The following is a 25322-nucleotide window of genomic DNA, read 5'->3' as shown; positions in this document are numbered from 1 at the left end:
GATCATGGCATTTGGTCCCATCACTTCATGGCAAATAGATTGGAAAACAGTGGAAACAGTGTCAGACTTTATTTGTTTGGGCTCCAAAATCACTGCAGATGGTGCCTGCAGTCATGAAATTAAAAGATGCTTGCTCCTTGGAAGAAAAGTTATGACCAACATAGACAGCATATTAAAAAGCAGAGACGTTACTTTGCCAACAACGTCCCATTTAGTTAAAGTTATGGTTTTTCCAGTAGGCATGTATGGATCTGAGAGTTGGACTATAAAGAAAGTTGAGTGCCAAAGAATTGATGCTTTTGAACTATGGTGTTGGAGAAGACACTTGAGAGTCCCTTGGACTGCAAGGAGATCCAACCAGTTCATCCTAAAGGAAATACTCCTGAATATTCATTGGAAGAACTGATATTGAAGCTGAAGCTCCACTACTTTGGCCACTTGATGCCAAGAACTGACTTATTGGAAAAGACCCTAATGCTGGGAAAGATTGAAGGCGGGAGGAGAAGGGGACAATAGAGGATGAGATGGTTGGAAGGCATCACTGACTCAATGGACATGAGTTTGAGTAAGCTCTGGAGTTGTTGGTGGACAGGGAAGCCTGGCAAGTTGTAGTCCATGGGGTCGCAAAGAGTCGGACATGACTGAGTGACTGAAATGACTGAAGTCCATTGCATCAGTGAGGTGATTCCTCTTTAGTAAAATTTTTATTTTACTAATGAGGAATTTGAGGTACAGAAATAAAGAATAAGCTCGAAGCACATAGTTAATAACATTTAAGCCCAGGCACCCTGGCTCTAGAATCTGTGCTCTAAACTATGCTATACAAATAATAAGGTTATTCTGCTCACTGTAAGTCACTGACACTGTTGTACTCAAGTGTTTGCACTCTCCAGAATACAGACAACTTTCGTAATCCTAGCTTTTGACAATGACTACATTTTTTGGTTGTAGATTGTTTAAACCCACAATAATTTTAAAGCAATGCAATAGCTTTCAGATGAAAATCTGTATTGTATGTCAATACAATGTAAACTGCTAAGATGTACACAAGTTATTTTAGGCCATGATAAATCAACATTAACTTAATATGTTCAAATTTTCAGAAATGATACTACAAGAAGTGAAAAGACCAAATGTCTGTAAAAAAAAAAATCATGGCAGACATTTTCAAAGATTGATATTTATATTATACCTGTCAAGACATACCACTCCATACTTAACTTTGTAGAAATATTTAGGAGCAAAACAAAGAAATTATCTTGCCTTATGATATTTTAATACTTTAGTCCCACTTCACTAGTCACATGTTATAATTCTTATGATTCAGAGACATGGCTACACTCCTCTCAAACTATTACAGGTGGATTTCCCATAATGCTCTCTGACATACCACATCTAACATAAGCGTTAGATACAAACTCATTTACTTTGTGAAAACTGCTATCATATATAACATTCTCTCCATGGGAAAAAAAGGAGATTACTCCAGCTAACTGTATAATACATATTAGATATAATATTTATCACTTTATATTTCATATTAAATACTCCATTTTTGAAAACTGACACTCATGTTACATAAATAAATCATGTACCTACACAAATGTAACCTGCTTAATCCTATAAGAAAAATCATCTTCAATGCTAACATTTTGGTATGTTTTAAAGAGGTACTAGAATAAGAGATAATTCATTTTTTTTAGTAAGAAGACATTTCAAATAGGGAAAATTATATATATATATATTAAAACAAACTAAGAATAGAAGCAAATGACAAACTACTAAATTATATTTTGTCATATTTAATTGCAATAGACAAATAAAGGAAAAAGTTAATATCATTTTAATACTTAGAAAAATGATCATTCCACATGTAGCCTCATGTAGCTTTTAAGTGCTGCAAAGAACTGCAGTGTTAGAAAGCCAAACAAAATGATCTTTCAAAACTCAATGAAACAATCAACAAAATCACACAAGGGTTTATACTTCTTAACTAAATATTATAAATAAGAGATTTAAGTAAAACAGAGGATCTAGTAATGAAGAAATTTCATAAATTTCACTTCATCTTTGAAGTCTTATTTCCAAAGAACCATATTCATGTGTGTCTTTTAAGGGAAAAAAAAGATGCATGCAGCCCCATCAGAATTAATCCTTCAGCCACCACTGTTTAGAAGAGAGGTGGTATTCTCCAAGGCACTTCCAGAAAGACATACAAGCATCAGCTTGCACGACTACTGATTTGGAGGTTCTAAAGCGAACTGGCAACCCAGAATATCTGTACAACCAACACTTCATCAGGAAGAATAATAGTCTTGAGCTTACTACTCAGCAATACTTATCCAAAGATAGTGTTATTTTATATATATGAGGGGAGGTAGAAGGTATTTGGGGGGCAGTTTCCAGAAAATATTAATAATATTTATTCATCTTATTAGTAATAAAGTATTATAATAACAACATTGTATTGAGAATACTGGTTAATAATTAATAAATGGTTAATTGATATTAATATTATTATCAATGCATAGATAAGTACTGATAAATAGTAAACTAAAGATTATTCTTCCTGACAGATATCCAGCATACAGCTATCCTAGATTACCAATATTATTTCTTTTATCTAATCTTCTACATTATTCTATAGAATATATATATTCTATCCAATTCTATAGTCAAAAGTTATCAATCTATTTTTGATTTAACCAGATCAATAGAGAGTAAAATACCTAAACAACACTATTTGAGGTCCCAGATTATTGTTCTGACTAAATTATACTGTTATTAAATCACAAACTCTTATTTAAGGACATAAAATATTAACTACTTTATGTTTTAAAAATTGATATATGACTTAATAAACTCTCTCTTTTTAGTTAGGATTCATCACACTACACAGTATCATTTGAAAACATAATTTCTTAAGAGACTCAATCTTCTGGAATCTGTATTCACACAGCTCATCATCTCCCCTTCATTCCATTAGCTACAAAAAAACAAACCTGTGGTTCATCTTTGGCAAATAAAAAGTGCATGCATTTCATGGCATGCACTGGCACACTTTTTAAGTTTTTTGCCAATGTTATCTTATATACTTTCTCTTCAGGATTTCCTTGATTAAACATTTCTTGTTTTGTTATTATGCATTTACTTACGTAAGATGCCATAAAAAATTGTGGAACAAGATAAAATAAAACAAGGCTTTGGAAAAACAATGAAAATATTTATTAACACTAAAGCACGTTTCTTTTTTCTATTCTAAAGTAGCAACCAATGATGGAGAAGGAAATGGCAACCCACTCCAGTATTCCTGCCTGGGAAACCCCATGGACAGAGGAGCCCGGGATGGCCAAAGAGTTGGACATGACTTGGCAACTAACAACCACCAACACCAACCAATGAAGTCACATATGAAGAGAAGATTAACTGACACATGAAATTAACATTTAATAGACATTATGAAAAACTGTAATGAAATTCTACAAATAAAACTCTACCCCAATAAAGTATAAATGAGTTTTTGCTATGCAAATGCAAACATGAAGCAGTTTCCTTCAAAGGAAAAATGGCTTGTTTAAAAACGCTCAATAATAATAATAATATCTTACATTTATAACTCACTTGACTGGATTATTTTCAAGTAAAATCTATTTTCACTTTTACATTTTAATGAAGTTAAATATTGTGTTAATATTGTGTTAAATTTAGTTAAATTTGTTAAATAGTTTAACAGTTTAATAGTTTAAATTTAGTTAAATATTTTGTTAATATTAGAAATAACTTTTTTAAGACTAAAATTGGTCAATTTTAAAGGATGCTACAAAATGTGAGCTATAATATATCAAAGAAATAATCTGAGAAAATGAGATAGATTTATAGTATACATATATAAAGTATACTGGAAAAGTACTTTACTTTATTTTAAGGTATATGTAAAATATCAGATAAACAGTGAAGCTTTATATAATACAAACATTTATGTGGACATCTGTTTTCATAACTTCTGGGTAAATACCTAGGAATAGTAAAAGTATTATTATATATAAAAATGATGGGGAATCAAAGGTGCATACTTACCCTTCTCCTCCCATTCTTGTTATTTTTAGGCGAAAATCCACAGAATTCAGACTGGGAGGCTTCCATTTCAAAATATCATCACATCGACCAGGTTTGTATTTCTAAAGTGAATGGCAATGAGAATAATAGTTAATAAGCTAAAAATTACACATCTGATATACTAAATATAATAACAATAAACATTTTATTAAGCAAAATCACATCTTCTTTTAATATAATCTTTAAAATCACATCTTCTTTTAATATAATCTTTGTTATCATCAACTGATGAGTGAAGTTGGATATCGTCACTCATGTGTTAGATGGGAAGATCTCCTGGAGAAGGGCATGGCAACCCACACCAGTATTCTTGCCTGGAGAATTCCATGGACAGAGGAGCCTGGCAGGCGAAAGTCCACAGGGCCACAAAAAGTCAAACATGACTAAAGCAACTTAGCATGCACAACACACTATTCGTTAGATATCCACCATCTTATAGATATCCCTTCTCTCTTCCCTGCCAAAACACATAGATACTTGTTTGTGAAAGTTTTGAAAAATAATGAAACCTGTTATTCCCTCCAATTCACTACAACTTAAAGGAAGCTTGATCATTTAAAAATAATTGTGCCTATTTAGTTCTTTGGCACACTTTTTGATTGGGTTGTTCATTGTTCTGGTATTGAGCCTCATGAGCTGTTTGTATACCTTGGAGATTAATTCTTTGTCAGTTGTTTCATTTGCTATTATTTTCTCCCATTCTGAAGACTGCCTTTTTACCTTGCTTACAGTTTCCTTCATTGTGCAAAAGTTTTTACATTTAATTAGGTCCCACGTGTTTATTTTTGCTTTTATTTCCATTACTCTGGCAGGTGGGTCATAGAGGATCTTGCTGTGATTTATGTCAGAGAGTGTTCTGCCTATGTTTTTCTCTGAGAGTTTTATAGTTTCTGGTCTTACATTTAGATCTTTAATCCATTTGAGTTTACTTCTGCATATGGTGTTAGAAAGTGTTCTAGTTTCATTCTTTTACAAGTGGTTGACCAGTTTATCCAGCACCACTTGTTAAAGAGGTTGCCTTTTCTCCATTGTATATTTTTGCCTACTTTGTCAAAGATGAGGTGTCCATAGGTGCGTGGATTTATCTCTGGGCTTTCTATTTTGTTCCACAGATTTATATTTCTGTCTCTATGCCAGTACCATACTGCCTTGATGACTGTTGATTTGTAGTATAACCTGAAGTCAGGTAGGTTGATTCCTCCAGTTCCATTCTTCTTTCTTAAGGTTGCTTTGGCTATTCAAGGTTTGTGGGGTTCCCATACAAATTGTGAAATTATTTGTTCTAGCTCTGTGAAAAATACCACTGGTAGCTTGATAGGGATTGCACTGAATCTATTGATGGCTTTGGGCTGTATACTCATTTTCATTATATTGATTCTTCTGATCCATGAACATGGTATATTTCGTCATCTATTTGTGTCATCTTTGATTTCTTTCATCAGTGTTTTATAGTTTTCTATATATAGGTCTTTTATTTCTTTAAGTAGATTTATTCCTAAGTATTTTATTCTTTTCATTGCAATGGTGAATGGGATTGCTTCCTCTGTTATTTCACTGTTAGTGTGTAGGAACGCAAGGGATTTCTGTGTATTAATTTTATATCCTGCAACTTTACTACATTCATTGATTAGCTCTAGTAATTTTCTGGTGGTATCCTTAGGGTTTTCTATGTAGAAGATCATGTAACCTGCAAACAGTGAGAGTTTTACTTCTTCTTTTCCAATCTGGATTCCTTTTACTTCTTTTTCTTCTCTGACTGCTGTGCCTAGAACTTCCAAAAACATGCTGATTAATAGTAGTCAGAGTGGGCACCCTTGTCTTGTTCCTGATTTTAGAGGAAATGCTTTCAATTTTTCGCCACTGAGGATAACGTTTGCTATCAGTTTGTCTACATGGCTTTTATTATGTTGAAGTATGTTTCTTCTATGCTTTCTGGAGAGTTTTTTTTTTTTTAATCATAAATGGGTATTGAATTTTGTCAAAGGCTTTCTCTGCATCAACTGAGATAATCATATGGCTTTTATCTTTCAATTTGTTAATATGGCGTATCACAATGATTGATTTGCAAATATTAAAGAATCCTTGCATCCCTGGAATAAAGCCCACTTGGTCATGATGTATGATCTTTTTAATATGTTGTTGGATTCTGTTTGCTAGGATTTTGTTGAGCATCTATGTTCATCAGTGATACTGGCCTGTAGTTTTTTTTTTGTGGCATCTTTGTCTGGTCTTGGTATTAGGGTGATGGTGGCCTCATAGAACGAATTTTGGAGTTTACCTTCCTCTGCAATTTTCTGGAAGAGTTTGAGTAAGACAGGTGTTAGCTCTTCTCTAAATTTTTGGTAAAATTCACCTATGAAGCCATCTGGTCCTGGGCTTTTGTTTGTTGGAAGATTGTTTATTACAGCTTCAATTTCCATGCTTGTGATGGGTCTGTTAAGATTTTCTGTTTCTTCCTGGTTCAGTTTTGGAAGGTTATACTTTTCTAAGACATCTCTCCAAAGAAGACATATAGATGGCTAATAAACACATGAAAAGATGGTCAACATCACTCATTATTAGAGAAATGAAAATCAAAACCACAATAAGGTATCATCTCACGCTGCTCAGAATGGCCGCCATCAAAAAGTCTACAAACAGTAAATGCTGGAGAGAGTGTGGAGGAAAGGGAACCCTCTTACACTGTTGGTGGGAATGCATACTGGTATAGCCACTATATGGAGAACAGTGTAGAGATTCCTTAAAAAAAAAACACTGGAAACAGAACTGCCACATAACCCAGCAATCCCACTGCTGGGCATACAAACCGAGGAAACCAGAACTGAGAGACACGTGCACCCCAATGTTTACTACAGCACTGTTTATAATAGCCAGGACATGGAAGCAACCTAGATGTCCATTGGCAGACAAATGAATAAGAAAGCTGTGGTACATATACACAATGAGATATTACTGAGCTATTAAAAAGAATGCATTTGAATCAGTTCTAATGAGGTGGATGAAACTGGAGCCCATTATAGAGAATGAAGTAAGTCAGAAAGAAAAACACTAATATAGTATACTAATGCATATAAACAGAATTTAGAAAGATGGTAATGATAGCCCTATATGTGCGACAGCAAAAGAGACACAGATGTAAAGAACAGACTTTCAGACTCTGTGGGAGAAGGCGAGGGTGGGATGATTTAAGAGAATAGCACTGAAACATGTATATTATCATATGTGAAACAGATCACCGGTCCAGGCTCAATGCATGAGACAGGGCGCTCAGGGCTGGTGCACTGGGATGACCCTGAGGGATGCGATGGGGAAGGAGGTGGGAGGAAGGGTCAGGATGGGGAACACATGTACACCCATGCCTGATTCATGTCAATGTCAAAAACCACTACAATATTGTAAAGTAATTAGCCTCCAATTAAAAAAAAAAGAAATACCCACAGTAGGCAAATTCACAGGGACAGGAAGTAGATCTGAGGCACCAGGAGTAGTGGATGGAGGCAGTAGGGGAGGAGGAATGGATGGATGGGGCAGAAGGAGAGTTATTACTTAATGGTTATAAAACTTCTGTTTGCAGTGATGCAAAAGTTGTGGAAATGGTTGAACAATACTACCTATGTAATTAAAGAGACTACAGAATAGGGGGAAAAAATGTTTTAAATGTATTCTAGGAACACAGTAAAAAGAAAAAATATTTTACTTGGGTAGTTATGTACTTAAAGAGGAATGAACACTGTGAGCTTCAAATAATGAGTAATATTCACTAACACAGACTTACAGTAGAAAGTAAATATGAGCAAAACACTTGGGTAGAAAAATATAGGCTCCCCTGAAGGAGAGGAAAGTATGTCAATTCAGTGAGGCCATATTGTGAGAAAAATAGGAAGGAAAAACTGCTAAGTATTATCACTACTAATATTTTTTAGAAATACAAGTCAACTGCATTCTAACAGATTTTTAGAAATTTTAAAAATGCAAAAACCCTAGTCACAGGATCACTTATTTGAAAAGAAGTTCATATAATGACAAATTTAGTGTATCAAGTTTTGCTAAAGAAAATCACTGGAGTTGATAGAAAAATATTTTCTCTGTAGTAACATAATACACACTATTTTCCTAAGTCTTATGTTTAAGCCTGAACAAATATAAAATCAAATATATAACATTTCAGTGGAAGTTTTCATTCATTTATTTGCCCTGAGGCTCATTCAAGTAACACATATCCTTCAGGATGATCACAGATAAATCTCTCTATACTTACTGAATATAAATATTTTTATAAATGTTAAAATTGCTAAATTTTCCAGTTATGATCCCATGAATAAAAATAATTTTAAAAATTTAGCCTGTTTTCTAATAAAGTCTATCTGACAGAAACATTAGAGACCTTTTAGTAGTAAGAGTAGTCCCCTATAGTGGTGAAGGGTAAAAAAGGATTGAGAGGCAGAAAGGAGTGTCAGCATCCCACACCAACCCCACTTACAACCTCTGCCAAGGGAATGTCACACTTACAAACCAACCATCATTTACTTCTGTTCCTTATTTATTCATATGACTAGTATGAGAACACTTAGAAACCAATACCAATCTAAGTTCTTAAATCTAGGAAATGTTAAAGCTAGGATTGTACAGCTTTAAAATATTCTTGCTTGCTAAGTCACTTCAGTCATGTCCAAGTCTTCGCAACCCTATGGACTGTAGCCCACCAGGCTCCTTTGTCCATGGGATTCTCCAGGCAAGAACACTGGAGTGGCTTGCCATTTCCTTCTCCAGGAGATCTTCCCGACCCAGGGATCAAACCTGTGTCTTATTATGTCTCCTGCACTGGCAGGCAGATTCCTTACCATTAGCACCACCTGGAAAATCTCAAAATATTTTATAATGGGTACCTAATAACTAATTCTAAAAATAATTTTAACATAATGCTAATTGTAAAATAGATACTAAGGATCCCTTACATTTTTCTCTCTGGAAATCATCAAATGGAGAATAGATATACTAACTTTTCCATTGTTACAAAGCAATAGTTCAGAAGTGTTAGCCATTCCTCATCTGACTCTATATCAAACCATTTATGTTAATCTGAAATACTAGATTTGACATGACTGAGAATTTCAAAGCAGTTTTATGAAAGTTAATGAAATGCCTGATAAAAATTTTTAGAAAACTATATTTTTAAAACATTGCAGTTCTCAATTATTGAAAATAAATGCAAAAGCAAAACAATTTCCATGAGTAAAATGTATTTAAATTTCTATTAGAATATAAATTCTACTTCAGCAAAATCATGTCTAATCATATGCCTGCAAAACAACTAGTAAAATGCTCAATAAATAGTTGATAAATAATAAAAATAATAAAATGAAACATTTTAAACTTATTTTAAAACATTAGTCTCAAGTATTTTTAAATGTGGGCTTCCCTGGCGGCTCAGACAGTAAAGAATCTGCCTGCAACGCAGGAGACCCAGGTTCGATCCCTGGGTTGGGAAGAACCCCTGCAGAAAGGAATGGCTACCCACTCGAGTCTTCTTGCCTGGAGAATTCCATGGACAGAGGAGCCTGGGTGGGCCACAATCCATGGGGTCACAAGAGACACGACTGAAGCAACTTAGCACAAGCACATATTTAAATTTACGTTTAAACAGAATATTTTAGATTATGAAATGACAAATCACTATTTATAAAAGATTATGTATATCAATAACTATTAAAACATCCTTCTTTCAAGTTCCTCAAAATAATAAGGGAAAAGATATTACATAATACAGGGATTTAAGACTTTTAAAAATAAATATTTGTGAGTTATCAAACTTGAAATACTGAATCTTGCTGAATATAAACAAGGGTACAAAGACATTCCTCCAAGCTACATTTTACCATGTATAATTAGGGCATAATGCATTTTAATTTCATTAAATTCACCAGCATGCATCTAGATTAAAATAATTATCAAAGGTATATCTTTTTTTCATTTTTAAAAAAAATTATTTATTTTAATTGGAGGCTAATTACTTTACAGTATTGTAGTGGCTTTTGCCATACACTGACATGAATCAGCCATGAGTGTGCATGTGTCCCCATCCCGAACCCCCCTCCCAGCTCCCTCCCCATCCCATTCCTCTGGGTCATCCCAGTGCACCAGCCCTGGGCACCCAGTCTCATGCATCCAACCTGAAACTGATACATATAATACTTGGTTTTATAGAAACAAATCTGATTTTACCAGGAGAACTGTCAAATAAAAAATTACATAGATTGTATCTGAAAGCAATTATCAGTATTACCCAAGATGTCCACTATTGTCTTTAAAAAAAAAAAAAAGTAATGAAAGCAAATGTCAGGCAAACAAGTAAGATGTTTGGCAAGTGTTTACCAAATAAGAGCAGATCTTGGCTTAAAGGTAGACGATGGCCATGTGCCAAAGAAATCCTCTAAAACTAAGATGGAGAGGAAGCCAAAACGGAGGCATAGGTGACACATCTGCTGTATACAGCAGTGGTTCTCAGTTAGAGGTCTTGCCCCCCAGAGGATGTCTGGAAACGCCTGCATGTTCGTGGTCACGCTGGGGAGGAAAGGGTGAGCTCCTGCCATCTAGCGGGCAGAGGCAGGGATGTTTCCAAACGTCCTGCAATGTACAGAGCAGCTGCCCACAACAAAGAACTATCCAACCCAAAACGTCAACTGTACCAAAGTTGAGATGCTCTGATCTAAAGGAAGCCAGCAGCGATAACAACACAGAGGACAAGACATCCAGTTCTTCTTTACCTCTACTAACCTCATGATTTTAAGTAAATTCCAAGTCTGGGCTTCATCTCTCTCCCTTAGAAAAATGTAATAATAGCATTTTGCTTGTCTAAAGACAGCCTATGTAGACCAAAGACACCTTAAATACTTTGCAGTCCATGCTACTCATTCCACTCATTAAATGTGAGCAGTTTCTTTATCATAACACATATTCCGGGCCTTACACTGAAAGTAAGAAAGATCCCTGATCTTGCCGTATATTAGTTTTATTTTTGTTGTTGTTCTAGCATTTAGTTTTAAAAGAAGCAGAAAAAATCCTCTTTGGTAATTTTACTGGGCAGAAAAGCAAAACAGTTCTAGATTTGGCAACTTGGTTATATCCTTTGCCCAAGTTTCACTGACGTGCAAATAATAAATACCTGTTTTGCCAAATAAGACACATAAATACCCTGTATGGAAGAAAAATCCTTAACACTAACTACCTACTATGCGCCCAGTACCTTACTAGATGGGAAAGATACAATTCCTCTCAAGGAACTGAGTTCAACTACAGTGAGACTTTTAATATAAACTCCAAGAACATTACAGAGGTGCTCAAAGGAACATAAACAAAGCTGCTGAGTAAGAACAGAGAAACACCAAAATCAGGGTGCGGGGGTAAAGGAAGTTTTCTTGAGTAAGAAAAGTGCATGAACTGAATTTTGAAGAATAATAAGGTTACAAGGAAGTTCTAGGCAATGAGACCACAAATATACCTGAGTTGAGGGGAAGTTTGCTTAAGTTTTCTGAGACTAAATTAGCTTGGTACTCTATGCTGTTCTTATTGATATAGAGGGAAGAGTCCATCACCGAAAAAAAAATCACTCAAGACAACCACTTGGCATTTCATTTCTAAAAAGTCACAAAGTTGGTTGCAACCAGTAGGGAGAGCTATCACAGAAGCAAGGGAAGAAGAGAACTGCATTTTCAAAAGCTTGTTGACATTTCTCATTTACTTATAAAAGTTTTTTACCTTATGGAAAGTAAAGTTGTGATTTGAGGGTTAAATTTAATATTAGAGAATTCACGCAGTGTCTTGGATTATTCAGGGTGGAAAAATTACTCAAAATACATTCATATTCCTATTTTTACTATCTGATTCACAAGTCTAATTAATTTCTTCTTGCTTCTTGTTTTTTTAATATGCATGCAGCAAACTCCCTTTGTTTTACAGATAAGGAAACTGATAACCAGAATAGTCCAACTTGTCCAAAAAAAATGCCCAAATCACAGAAACCTTTCCATTATTTAAAAAAAAAAATTATATATATAAAATCTGTACAAAAGCAAATAATGGAAGACTGGGTTGGAAGGTTTCATGATATAAAACTGTTTCAAAAGGAACCAATTTTAAGTCAGTTGTTTTCTAATTACTTTCAGCCTCTTTTGCGTGGAGTGGTGAGTAGGAGGGACAAACAACGGGCAATGCCCTGGCTACTGGGAAGAGGGCACTCAGACAGCAAAGTAACCTCCGGCACCTAAAGCACTTCCGTCCCCTCTCCCACTCAGGCACCGGTGAACCAAGAGTCCCCTCCATCTGCAGCACAGGCCCCATCTCCCAGTGCACCTTGCCCGTACTCCCTGGACCCGCCACAGTGCCTCTGCCACTCCATCAGTTTGCACGTTCCTCACCTTGCTGCTGGGCCAACTTTCTTCATACAGTGTCAGCCCTTTGAGGGCAGAAACCCTGCCTTTATCCGTTTTTATTACTTCTTACTCAGCAATACAGTAGTCACCTAATCGATTAAACACAAGAGCCAACATATTACAAAAATTTCTCAGGATTAATTCTGCCTTAATAACCAAGACTACTGCCATCTGTAAGTCAGCAGATTCTCGCAGTGTTTCTCCTCTTCTCTGGTGGACACAAATCCGAATAAAAGTCATCCACTGACAAGGGACCAAACCCTAGATACGAGTAGTATCTGCAGCCTAGTGACTTTATTCATCCTGTACGTTACCCTTCTTTTTTCCTAATTTGTGCCGCATATCATTAAAACAATTATCTCTGCTCCTAGTACTGGTATGAGGAAGAGCATTGTAAGAACACAGGGGAGAGACAGGCTCACGGAGTCAGCCAGGCTTCCCCAAGGAAGTCACACCTAATTTGATATTCAAAGGATGAATGGGAGTAATACAGAAAGGAAGAAAACAGTTTGTTGCAGAAGAAACAGCTGGCGTAAAGATGTACTCATTATAGTATACTTCAATTTGCACTTTTATAAATCTAACCAGTTTACAAGCAAAAAGCCCCACTGAAGTTCTCAGTGAACTTTGACGATGAAAGGAAAATTTATTCTAAATTGACAAAATGTTATGTTTTTAAGTATTTCCTCCTAAAAGTCTGAACTGCCATAAGCATAAGGGATGGGGGTGTCAGTAACAAGTCCTATCCTTCTGCTGATTCCAATACATCCCAAGATGCTCAAATTACATCACTGACAAAATATACATTAAAATATATGGCTGGACAAATTCTGAAAAGCAAAGTGCAAAATAATGTGCTACCTTCCTTGAAAAGTGGAGTGGGAATAAAAATGTATTAACAAATTTATATTTACTTATAAATACATTAAAAAAAACTATGTGAAGATAAGTTAAACACAACAGAAGATAACTGAGGGAGGGGAGGAGAGTGAGAAGGAGACTTTCTTCTCCGTATTTTTCTTATTGCATGCTAAAGTGTATTATCTGGTTAAAATTAAAAATATATCACTATAGAACATAATTTTAAAAATATCTACCATTAATATTTCAAAGTTAAACATAAATTATTTTTTAAAAAGAACTATCCCTAAATCATTGTGTTTAATATGTATCATTTATATGAAAATTGATTTTGCACTTTATATAGTTACCCTCTTGGAATTCACTTATTCATTTTTGTGAAGTCCTTATTTATGTTTACTTCTCTTTTTCTCTGCTACCAATATATAATCATTAGCGGTGTTTTTATGTTGTACAGTAACATTACATATCTATATCTAGCAGAGGCTGATTACAAATTATTTACCTTTAGCTGTTTATTTTGTCAACAAAATTCGATGGAAGAGCAAATGTTTTATTTATTAAGAAAGCTAAAACAATAATATGCTTTTTTTCCTCCTTAAACAAAAAGCAAGCTAAGAATATTTTGCTGTGTTCCAAAAGTTGAAAAAGAAAAAAAAAATTAAAAATACTAACGTGCATTTTCTTCCTTGGCAGTTCACTATTACAATTCTTTGGAAATTATATATTTTTCAATAAAAAATAATATATTGGGGAAAGGATAGAATGACACTTTTCCAGTCTGCCAGGAAACAGAGCCCTTCTTCAACTGAAGACCTATCAAAATATGCAGCAAACGTCATGGCAACAGAGGCTCTCACCATGGCAACATCATCTCTGCCACAGAGGAAACCACTCTAGTTCGTCATGTACTTCAAGACAAGACATTAAACTAATTCCAGTTTTCATTTTACAATCTATCCATAACATCCAATATACCTGGCAGTAGTAAAGATTTAATAAAAACATTAATATTTCACAAGAAAGCAATCTTTAAAATCAAAGCTGACTCAATTTACGTGCAAACTGATTAATGTGAGAAACATAAAATCAAACTGACCCACCATACATAAAATCAAGATAGTGATGAAAACACAAAAAACAAACAATTCTATCACTACTGCTTGAGAATAAATACTCTAGATTCAACATAGAAACAATTATATGGTTTACTAATCACAATATAGCTGGCAGCAAAACAAAAAAAGTCTTTTATAATCAAAGAAAAGATTTTAAGTTTTTACTAGCATGTCTATTTTGCAATTGATTGCATATAACCCTGTTTTTATTTCATAGTGAGGGATTATTAATGGCACAAAAATTCTTATCTAGAAATGTGTCTCCATATGACAAAAGAAAATCAAATACAATTTTTAAACAGTTATTAATCAGTTACTACTACAAATAAAAATTTACTATGCTACATAAATTATTAAAATTCTCTTGCAAAAGCTTTAAACAAGTAAGCATTATCAACTTTGTAAATTAACTTGAAAGATCTAATATCTGTCATGTAAAAGATCTACTACCTATAGCATATTAAAATGCCAAATGGCCACCTTAAAATATTCATTTTTAGGTGACAAACCACAAAAGATTAGCAATTCAAAATGTCAGTGAAACCATAAAACTGAAAACCTTATATGTAAGAGTCTAATAGAACCTATTTGGTTTACAGTGTAGAGTATAACCAGATGGAAAATTCAATTTGAAGATACTTCTGTTTAAAAATCATCACCTCAGCATGATCAAAGTTTGAGCCTTAACACTTAGGAAGAATAGAGGTTTATATTAAAATAAACAGTCAATTTTTTCTTTGGAGAAAATACCCATTTTTCTCAAAATATTTAAATATTTTAGCAAATATATAACATACTTCAATTTATTTAAAACACTGTTGATGAATAAAGTAATATAATTGTCACCTTTAAATAAAAATATCAGTTATTTTCACATCAGCAAAACACAAAGGGAAACAAAAAGGCAGCGTGTGATAAGAGAGTAAGCTGGCTTCAAATCTAGGTATGGTCTTTAACATAAAAGCAAGGGAAAAATTGCTAGAGATACAGGAAGAAGATCACTCTGAATGCAGTGTGATGAAGACAGGAGGATGATAAAGTGGAGGCTGCAGGACCAGTTGGGATGCTGCTGCAGTGGTCTAAGCAAAAGGCAATGAATGACAAGTGGGACTGGAGTGTGGTGGTGGTAATGAAGAGAAAAGGGAATAATTTAAGAGAGATTTAGGAGCGAAAGCAAGACTTGGAGATGGATCAGATGGATAAAAGAGGGGAAGGTGTCAAGATGGCATCTAGATTTCTCACTCAAGTAACTACATTTAAGCAACCGAGAGAGGAAATGTCAGGAAAAGATCACTGTGTAGTCTGTATGTTGGTTTGTTGTTTGGGGAATAGAGATGGAGTTCAGCTGCAAGGTACGTTGGATTTCCGGTGTTTTTGAGAAACTGAAAAGGTGATACCAGGGTAGGCAATTGGATAAACAAATCTGGAGCTCTAACAGAAATAAACTGAGTCACAGGCTATGAGAGATAACCAAGCCAGGGGTGCGAACGAGACTTCCAGGGAGGGGGTGGAGCTTGAGAAAAAATGAAGGTCCAGCGTACAGAGCCTTTAGAAGCTCCGAACTGATAACTAGTAGGAGACGGAGACCTTGAGTGAGACGGAGAAGAAACTGCATGAGACTGAAAGGAATCAGGGGTGTGTGATGTTTCAGAAGCCACGTCAGAGTACTGTAAGGAAGGTACAGACTACCACTAGATAATCCAGCAAGAAAAAGGCTGAAGATGAACTTGATTTGGTAAGGAAGAAAGATCACTGGTGGCCTTTCAAAAAAGTAGCTGATTCAAATGGTATTTACATAGATGAAGCCCTTTCTAAAACACAATCATCCAGAAGTACAATATATAAAAGAAATAAATCAGGGCTGTCATGATATAAACAGAATGCATATAAACAAAACCTGTAAACAGAATGCTTACGTAGTAACCTATACTTGTACACGGTCCCCCACAGACACCCAGAACTTTATAGAACTTCATGTTTTGAAACCAGTGGGCTTAGAAGTGATAATCCTTTTAGAAGTATCTTTTCAGCTTCAATTTTCTATAATTCTATAAATACAATTTAACCTACTTATTTTAAAAATTGAGACTTTGTTGATAATTAATGACTGCTGTGTTTTAGTGAATACCAGATACCGACACACTTCTTTATAAACACAAAGAAATATCCTAGTATTGAGTTGCTTGAGCTGCTTGAAATATTCTGGAAATTAATCCTTTGTCAGTTGTTTCATTTGCTATTACTTTCTCCCATCCTAAGGGCTGTCTTTTCCCTTGATTATAGTTCCCTTTGCTGTGCAAAAGCTTTTAAGTTTAATCAGGTCCCACTTGTTTACTTTTGTTTTTATTTTCGTTACTCTAGGAGGTGGGTCATTGAGGATCTTGCTTTGATTTATGTCAAGTGTCCTGCCTATGTTTTCCTCTGACAGCTTTATGGTTTCTGATCTTACATTTAGGTCTTTAATCCATTTTGAGTTTATCTTCTTGTATGGTGTTAGAAAGTGCTCTGATTTCATTCTTTTACATGTAGCTGTCCAGTTTTCTCAGCACCATTTATTGAGGAGGCTATCTTTGCCCCATTGTATATTCTTGCCTCCTTTGTCAAAAATAAGGTACCCATAGGTGCATGGCTTTCTATCTTGTTCCATTGGTCTATATTTCTGCTTTTATGCCAATACCATACTGTCTTGATGACTGTAGCTTTGTAATGTAATCTGAAGCTACTGTTCATTGCAGCAATATTTACAGTAGCTAGAACATGGAAGCAACATAGATGTCCATTGACAGATGAATGGATAAATAAGTTGTGGTACATATACACAATGGAATATTTTTCAGCCATAAAAAGGAACACTTTTGAGTCAGTTCTGATGAGGTGGATGAACCTAGAACCTGTTATACAGAGTGAAGTAAGTCAGAAAGTGAAAGATAAGTATTGTACTCTAATGCACATATATGGAATCTAGAAAAACGGTACTGAAGAATTTATTTACAGGGTGACAATGGAGAAACAGACATAGAGAAAAGACTTACAGACATGGGGAGAAGGGAGGAGAGGGTGAGATGTATGGAAAGAGTAACATGGAAACTTACATTACCATATGTAAAATAGACAGCCAACAGGAATTTGCTGTGTGGGTCAGGAAACTCAAATAGGGGCTCTGTATCAACCTACAGGGGTAGGAAGGGGAGGGAGATGGGAGAGGTTCAAAAGGGAGCGGATATATATGTAACTATGGCTGATCCATGTTGAGGTTTGACAGAAAACAATAAAATTCTGTAAAGCAATTATCCCTCACTAAAAAATTAATTAAAAAAAAAAGAAATATCCTAAGCTTTTTTCCTCAATACACCATCAGTTAGGTTTACTCGTCTTCTTTCTAATAAAAGTTATGAACTAAGTGCAATACTGGATGTGTTACAAGGTAATGTCTCTGAAAAACAGAACATTAAATCAAAACAGGAATGAACTTTCTTCTAAGCTGGTGCTTGGGGTTTCACCCTCTACAGAATCATCACTTTAATATAGGTACCTCTGTCAGTCTTCTTGAATATTCTGCCAGGATTTTTTTTAGCACTAGTAATACCTTCTATCTTTTATTCGACTGTGGTCCCCTCACTATAATTACTGTAATGAAGCAGAATTAATTCCTTGCTAAGTTGTAAGTGTGCGTGTGTGTTTAGTCACTCAGTCGTGTCCGACTCTTTACGACCCCATGGACTGTAGTCTGCCAGGCCCCTCTGTCCATGGGGATTCTCCAGGCAAGAATGCTGGAGTGGGCTGCCATGCCCTCCTCCAGGGGATCTTCCCAACTGAGGGATCAAACCCAGGTCTCCCGCATTGCAGGCAAATTCTTTACCATCTGAGCCACCAGGGAGACCCCAGTTTCAAGTAACTAGCACCAAACAAATGAAGGCCGGGAGTTTTTACACAAGTTTTTCACCCTTCATTTGCCTCTGGAATATTTCTGTAGCATTAGAGAACAGACTGAACATTATTAATAAAAGTCAAGTTTGTCCATCCCTGACCAGCACCTTCTCTCTGCTCAACGTAGCCTCCCTCAAATTGCTAAGTTGGTCATTCAAAATAGTCCCTTTCTTCATTTACTTGAATTGTTGGCTCAAGGAAGCCAACAGATGCAATACCACATTGTGAGAAGCTTGGAGGACTTTCTGATAAATGTGGCGGATTAAACACGTGCATTTATATCCACTTTGATTTGAAACTTCGCTAAAATGGGATTTACAGGAAAGAGGTATCAGTAGAAAAGGAAAAATAGGAGAGCAGAAAATAACCTTTTTGAAAACTAGAAAGTAGGTGAAATTAATAAAGAATGAATGTGAAGTGCCTGTGGGGAAGGACAGGAAGGCAGAGCAATTCCTGCCGGGTCCCCCAGAGTGGGCTACGTAACATGTGGAATAGATATGTACTGAGAAGGCTGCGAGGGGGTGAAAAGGGAGATCTGGTACTGGCAACAGACTGGGTAAAAATCATGCATGGGTCTGAATCATGAGGTTATTAACAGAATGAGACATCCTAATTCCTGTTATAGTTAGATTTTACTTCTTTCAGTCCAAGGAGATGAGGCTTGGAAAATACTGAACTCAAAGATCTAAACTCTATCTTGCTAAAACTTTCTACTATTTCTGTCCCCAGCCTCTAACTCTCCTCCATCTCCTCCTCCTTTGACGACCTAAGATTTTTCCCTCCACCTGCTTCACAAGCGGGATGAAGACAGAAGCCAATCACATACCACCAAATGTGCAGTTTTACTAAATAGTAAAGCATACACACTATAGTATTTAATACATAATGTTTGAAAATATTAGTCCCCTTCCCTTTACCCCAGGTACCTAGTTTGATGTCTTAGTACATAAGTTCACAATTAGTTCACACCGTTATTTCTAAGGAGAGTGAAGGCAAAATGCAGCTTATGATAGGAAGGAGCACATAAAAGGCAACTCTCTCCTAGAAGGGCAGTGGTTCTCACACCTGAGCACACACCAGAGCCACCTGGAGAGCGTGCTAAAGCGCAAGCTGGCGGACTCCACTTCCCGGTGTTTCTCATCAGCAGGTCTGGGGTAAGTGACACGTGTAACAACTTCCTGGGTGGGGTTAATGCCGCCTTGTCCACAGGTCACAGTTTTGAGAAGCACTACCCACAGAGCACAGGTTCTCAAGGGAAGGCAAGTCTGCCTCTCGGGGAGGAGGCCGTGAGTGTGTGTGTCCTCAGAGACAGGAGGCCGTGAGTGTGTGTGTCCTCAGGGGACGGGAGGCCGTGAGTGTGTGTCCTCAGAGACAGGAGGCCGTGAGTGTGTGTGTCCTCAGGGGAAGGAGGCCGTGAGTGTGTGTGTCCTCAGGGGAAGGAGGCCGTGAGTGTGTGTGTCCTCAGGGGAAGGAGGCCGTGAGTGTGTGTGTCCTCAGGGGAAGGAGGCCGTGAGTGTGTGTATCTTCATGGGACGGGAGGCAGTGAGTGTGTGTGTCCTCAGGGGAAGGAGGCCGTGAGTGTGTGTATCTTCAGGGGAGAGGAGGCAGTGAACGTGTGTGTCTTCAAGGGACGGGAGGCAGTGAACGTGTGTGCCTTCAGGGGACGGGAGGCCGTGACTGTGTGTGTCTTCAGGGACGGGAGGCAGTGAATGTATGTATCTTCAGGGGACGGGAGGCAGTGAGTGTGTGTATCTTCAGGGGACGGGAGGCCGTGACTGTGCGTATCTTCAGGGGACAGGAGGCAGTGAATGTATATATTTTCAGGGGACAGGAGGCACTGAAGATATGTATTTTGGGGTGTCGCAACCTGGGGGGTGAGAGGGAGAGGTAACACTGGCATCTGATATGTACAGACCAAAGACGCTACGAAACACCCTTCCACACACAGGACAGTCCCACACAGCAAAGAACTATGAGGCCAAAAATGTCAATAGTGTGGAGGACGAGAGATCTTACCACAGAGTAAAAGAGAATTTACTCCAAATATATGATCTGACCATTGCGCTGGTGAAAGGTTTTCAGTGAATTTCAGTAATCTGACATGGAATAAACACGCAAAGAACTGTGTTTTTCTTCAAATATTGATAACTCTGAATTTTACTCATCCATGACAAAATGAAGTTTTAAAAATAATTAATACTTACAAGATATATTGGGCTACAGAAAGAAATAACCGTTTATTTACATAAGGTTATTGGTAGATTTCTAGTAAAGAAACGTAAGTTTACGTTCATCTTGCAAGAGTAGTAAGAAAACTAATTATAATAAAAGACTAATAACTTCCTTAAAAAATAAAATGATCAGCTGTATATATCTCCTAAGATAAGTCAAAAGCAAACAACTATTCATTTTGTTATAATATATATTTAATATAAAGGAAATACTTTATTTTATAATGAACCATTTGTTTTAAGGAAAAGTTGATTATAGCACTAATCAATCCTAAGTAGACATATCTAAGAAAATTGTATTTTATATATACATGCATGTTTGTACATGGATATACATAGATACATGTACATGTATACACATACACACACACACACACAGATAAATATACTTACTCCAGTGGGCTGGAAAATAAGTCCATCCATTTCATGGCTGACTTCTTTGGCAAAATTTCCTTCAAGTAGCTATAAAATAAACATATATATTTTTACAAATATACTAATCAACACAAAAAATCACTTTTAAAGTTTTTAGAGTTTTTCTAAGCTTTATAAGAACTTAATACATAAGCTTTAAAAACTGAAATACAAAATGGGGGAGAAGGGTGATCCAGAGGGATCTAGGCTAATATACTGTAAGATTCTTTTTTTAATATATGAAGACTTCCATTCCACGGCAGGCTAAATATCTCAAACAATAGTCCTAACTGCAACAACCAAAATGATGGTAAAATATTCAAAACATATTTTTCCTTATTCTAGTTTTATTAAGATATAATTGACATACAGCACTGTATAACTGTGAGGTGTACAGCATAATGATGTGACTTACATATATCATGAAATGGTTACAACAATAAGCTTAGTGAACATCTATCATCTCGTGTAGATACAAAATAAAAATGTATTTTTTCCTTGTGATGAGAATTCAGGATTTATTCTTAACAACTTTCATATATAACATATAGCAATATTAACTATCTTAACTGCGTTGTACATTACATCCCTAGCTCTCATTTATCTTACAAAGGTGGGCAAAAAGCACCAACTTCCAGTTATAAAACATATTTTTTAATTCACCATGCTGAGCCAGCATAAATGTAGCAAGACAGGAGGCCAAAACCAAAATGACTGTAGAAACTCTGGGAAGTAATAAATAAAGGGAACAAAAATAAATGTATCCACAAAGGAAGAGAGCAGAAAATTTTGCTTGGGATAGGTGGAGTAAGAATAAGATTCTCTGAGAATCTGTAAGTACAAGTTAGCTCACATATGGGGACTGTACTTTCAAAATGCATTATCTGTGTTTTCCGCAAAACCTCAAGCAGAAAATTTAACCTTTCTTTCTGTCCTACTTTTGCCTCACTTTTTGTCTTTATTGTTTTTTTTTTTTAAGCAAAAAATTGCACTGCAAGGAATACACACCATGAAATACAAACTCAGTTTTTTCAATGCCATATCTACTGAAAAGCAGAGTTATAGGCCCAATGCTCTCTAGTTAATTCTGAACAATTGTTTTAAATGCTTCTCTTCCACAGACTTATTATTCTGAAAAACTGAACACATGCATCACTGATGGAGGACCTAAACATTGATTTCTGCACCTTAGGAAAGAAAAGAGAAGATACTTTCATAGAGCCAGGTAAAAACTCTGTTACCCAGAGTTTTGCCAAACGACATAACGTTTAGGAGAGTTCTAGGATTGAAATATATTCCACCAAAATTTTGGATCTGCTGTGTGTTATCCAATCAAAATCCTTCATCACAATCACATCCTCTTAAACCGCTACACTGAAAGGGAGACTTGCACTCCAAAAGTGACGAGCAAGATTCCCAGTGTGTTTCACACGCCACGAGATCTGTGGTTCTCTCCCCAAACTGTAACTTCATCTTCCCTGCCATTTCAGTCCTTGAAATCGGCAATTTCTCTAGACTAGAAGCAGTTCAGCAAAGAAAAGTAAGAGCTATCCTACTTGCTAACTGCTTTAAGACCAATTTGAGTTTGAATAACTTACATTTCCTTAAAACTGTAAAGTTCTTTAGTCGAGTTCATGGGAACAGAAATCAGAGAGGCTGAGGGGGACGGGAAATGAGGCGGTAGTGTTTGATGGGTACAGAGTTTCAGTATGGAAAGATGACAAAGATCTGGGAATGCATGATAACGATGGTTACACGACAATGTGAATGTACTTAATGTAACTGACATGTATGCTTAGACATGGCTAAACAGTCAACTTTATGCTGTGTATGTTTTACCACAATTTTTTTTCAACAGTAATGCTCTTGGTGTTTTCTTTCTTGTGCGTTTTGTTCTTTCCTCTTACTGTAACATTAAGATAGTGGGGAGCCTGCAGTGGGACTCTTAGAGCCATATGACCTGGAGTTTGGCAGAACAGGTAAAAATCTCAGGACAGATGTGAAACTGATCTCCAATTCATTCATAGGTTTAAACGACCTAGCCATGTCAGGAGGAAATCTGCCTAAGTAAAAATTCAATATGGATTAAAAGTACTGACTTTTTATAATAAACTAACTAATGGGTAGAGATTCAAATAAGAAAAAGATGTATAATAATGATACGTCTTGTACTTCATCACGCAAGAAAAGGTAACCTATTAAATTCATAGCACAAATACTGCTGAGGAATGAAGCAATGAAAACAAAATGCCACAATCATCTTTTTAAAAAGCATTTTTTAAAGGTTAAACACTTTGTTCTCTTACTTCAGGTACATCATTTATGACACATAAACATAGCTTTTCCATTCTCAGAGCATACTCTCCAATCCATATGCTGGGTTATCCGTGTAGATAAAGCATATAGTGACAAGACTCTAGATAACATGATGCTACCTCCTGCAGAAATGGAAGTAACTTCCTTTTTAATTTTACTCTAACTTTTTAAGAATCAGAGAATTTAAGGGACTATGAAACTTCTTAGATCAAAAGAAGAAATACTCCTTGTTTCCACCCATTTTACTCCCTGCTGATTACTGTAGACAGTATTTCTTTCTTTACTTAATAATGTGCAGTGTCACTTATTATATATTAAAAGACCTTTAGGTCTTTATACTATAAAGTACGTACACTTTATACTTTATATACAGTTTATATACTTTATATAGTTTATACACTTTATAAATACTTTATAGTATATAGTATATATATAGTATATATATATAGTATGTATATATAGTATATATAGTATAAAGTGTTTTGTGCTTGGTTCTTAATATATAAAGATATCATTCAAAACACACAACCCCACATGAGGTGCATAATTTTGAATTTTTATTATTATTCATTTCACCAGAAAATGCAACTGAGGCCATCAGAAATTAAGCGACTAGCTTCAACTCGCTGGAAAAGACCTTGATGCTGGGAAAGACTGGGGCAAGAGGAGAAGGGGACCACAGAGGATGAGATGGTCGGATGCCACCATCGACTCGATGGTCAGGATGCAGGCTCTGGGAGACAGTGAAGGACAGGAAAGCCTGGTGTGCTGCAGCTCATGGGGCCGCAAAGAGTCGGTCATGACTGAGCAACCACACAGCAACAGCGGCAGCAGCGTCAACTCAGACAGCTAGCGAAGTGAATTCATTCAGAACACAGTTTTAGACTTTAATTAAACATAAGGAAACAACCCAAGAAAGTCTCTGACTCTCTGAAACAAATGCCCTAAAGACTTCTGAAACTGCCCACATACACGCTCCAATCATCATTTAAAACTACAGACTTTAAGTGTACCGTAGTACGTGCTACATGAATAAGATACATACAAAGGAAGATAAAATTCTTGAGGTGGAGGGAATTATTTTTTAGGGATAAAATTTTAATATGTATAACAAACCTATATAATCATTTATTATTCATATTAGAAATCAGACATGTAAAATAATGTTAAATTTAAAATATTGCTTTTTTGGGTCATAAATTGTGAAAGAAAATTTATCCAAACTCATTACGAGCATCTTCTATACATCAGTGTCATTATCATTAGAGCCAATAGTTAAGTCACTTAATATATCAATATACTTTCATAACTTTCACTGTTGTCTCTGAGTTATAGCATACTTCAATTCACACAGGAGACTATTACTGCAGATGTTATCTCAAGCTACAGGTACTAACTTTATAACACATTAGAAAAGTCCCCTCCCCAACGATTCCTTAGGTTTGTATTCATTTTCCTGAAAGTGTTCAGCATCTTTAAGGTTATCTTTAAAAAGCTGGTTTATGGGAAAGTTCCACTTTTACTTACAATGTAAAAGTTGTCTAACCTGACAATAAATTTTTAAAAAGCAGACAATCTGTAAAATCATAGCTTTTGTTAAGGCCATTAGCAGACTGAGGTGTTTAGGAAACCAAGTAAACTGAATTCCAAGCCCTCCAAAGAAAGATGAAATACATCTTTCACTTTTGGAAGAGCATAAGAGGAAAAATGGGAAGTCATAAAAGCAGGTATAAAGAAAACCTGAAAATCTGATCAATTTTTAAAAACAAAGTGTGAGTTAGTATAACAGTTTAGAATCCCTGAAAACCCCGAACACAAGAGGAATCCAAACCTACTCACTAGGTCTATTTCTCAGGTTTCTACTGGGATTCATAGGAACGACTGGGAGCAGGGCAAGAAAGATGACAAAG

General features: G+C 35.9%; 1 protein-coding gene across 2 annotated transcripts in view; it reads right to left on the bottom strand.

The window, feature by feature from the left end:
- Positions 1-25322, bottom strand: part of RNGTT (RNA guanylyltransferase and 5'-phosphatase) — a 218822-nt gene that overhangs the window by 87646 nt on the left and 105854 nt on the right. For both annotated transcript variants that reach the window (XM_065911584.1, XM_065911585.1), the window contains 2 exons: positions 21076-21144; positions 4078-4178 (listed from right to left, as the gene is read on the bottom strand). In XM_065911584.1, the coding sequence (XP_065767656.1) occupies positions 4078-4178; positions 21076-21144 (170 nt within the window). The remainder of the gene's footprint in view (positions 1-4077; positions 4179-21075; positions 21145-25322) is intronic.

The sequence above is a fragment of the Muntiacus reevesi genome, chromosome 19, assembly GCF_963930625.1.
Source record: "Muntiacus reevesi chromosome 19, mMunRee1.1, whole genome shotgun sequence".
NCBI classification, from domain to species: Eukaryota; Metazoa; Chordata; class Mammalia; order Artiodactyla; family Cervidae; genus Muntiacus; species Muntiacus reevesi.
The sequence above is the reverse complement of the archived record's forward strand: the minus strand, read 5'-3'. Positions and strand labels throughout refer to the sequence as shown.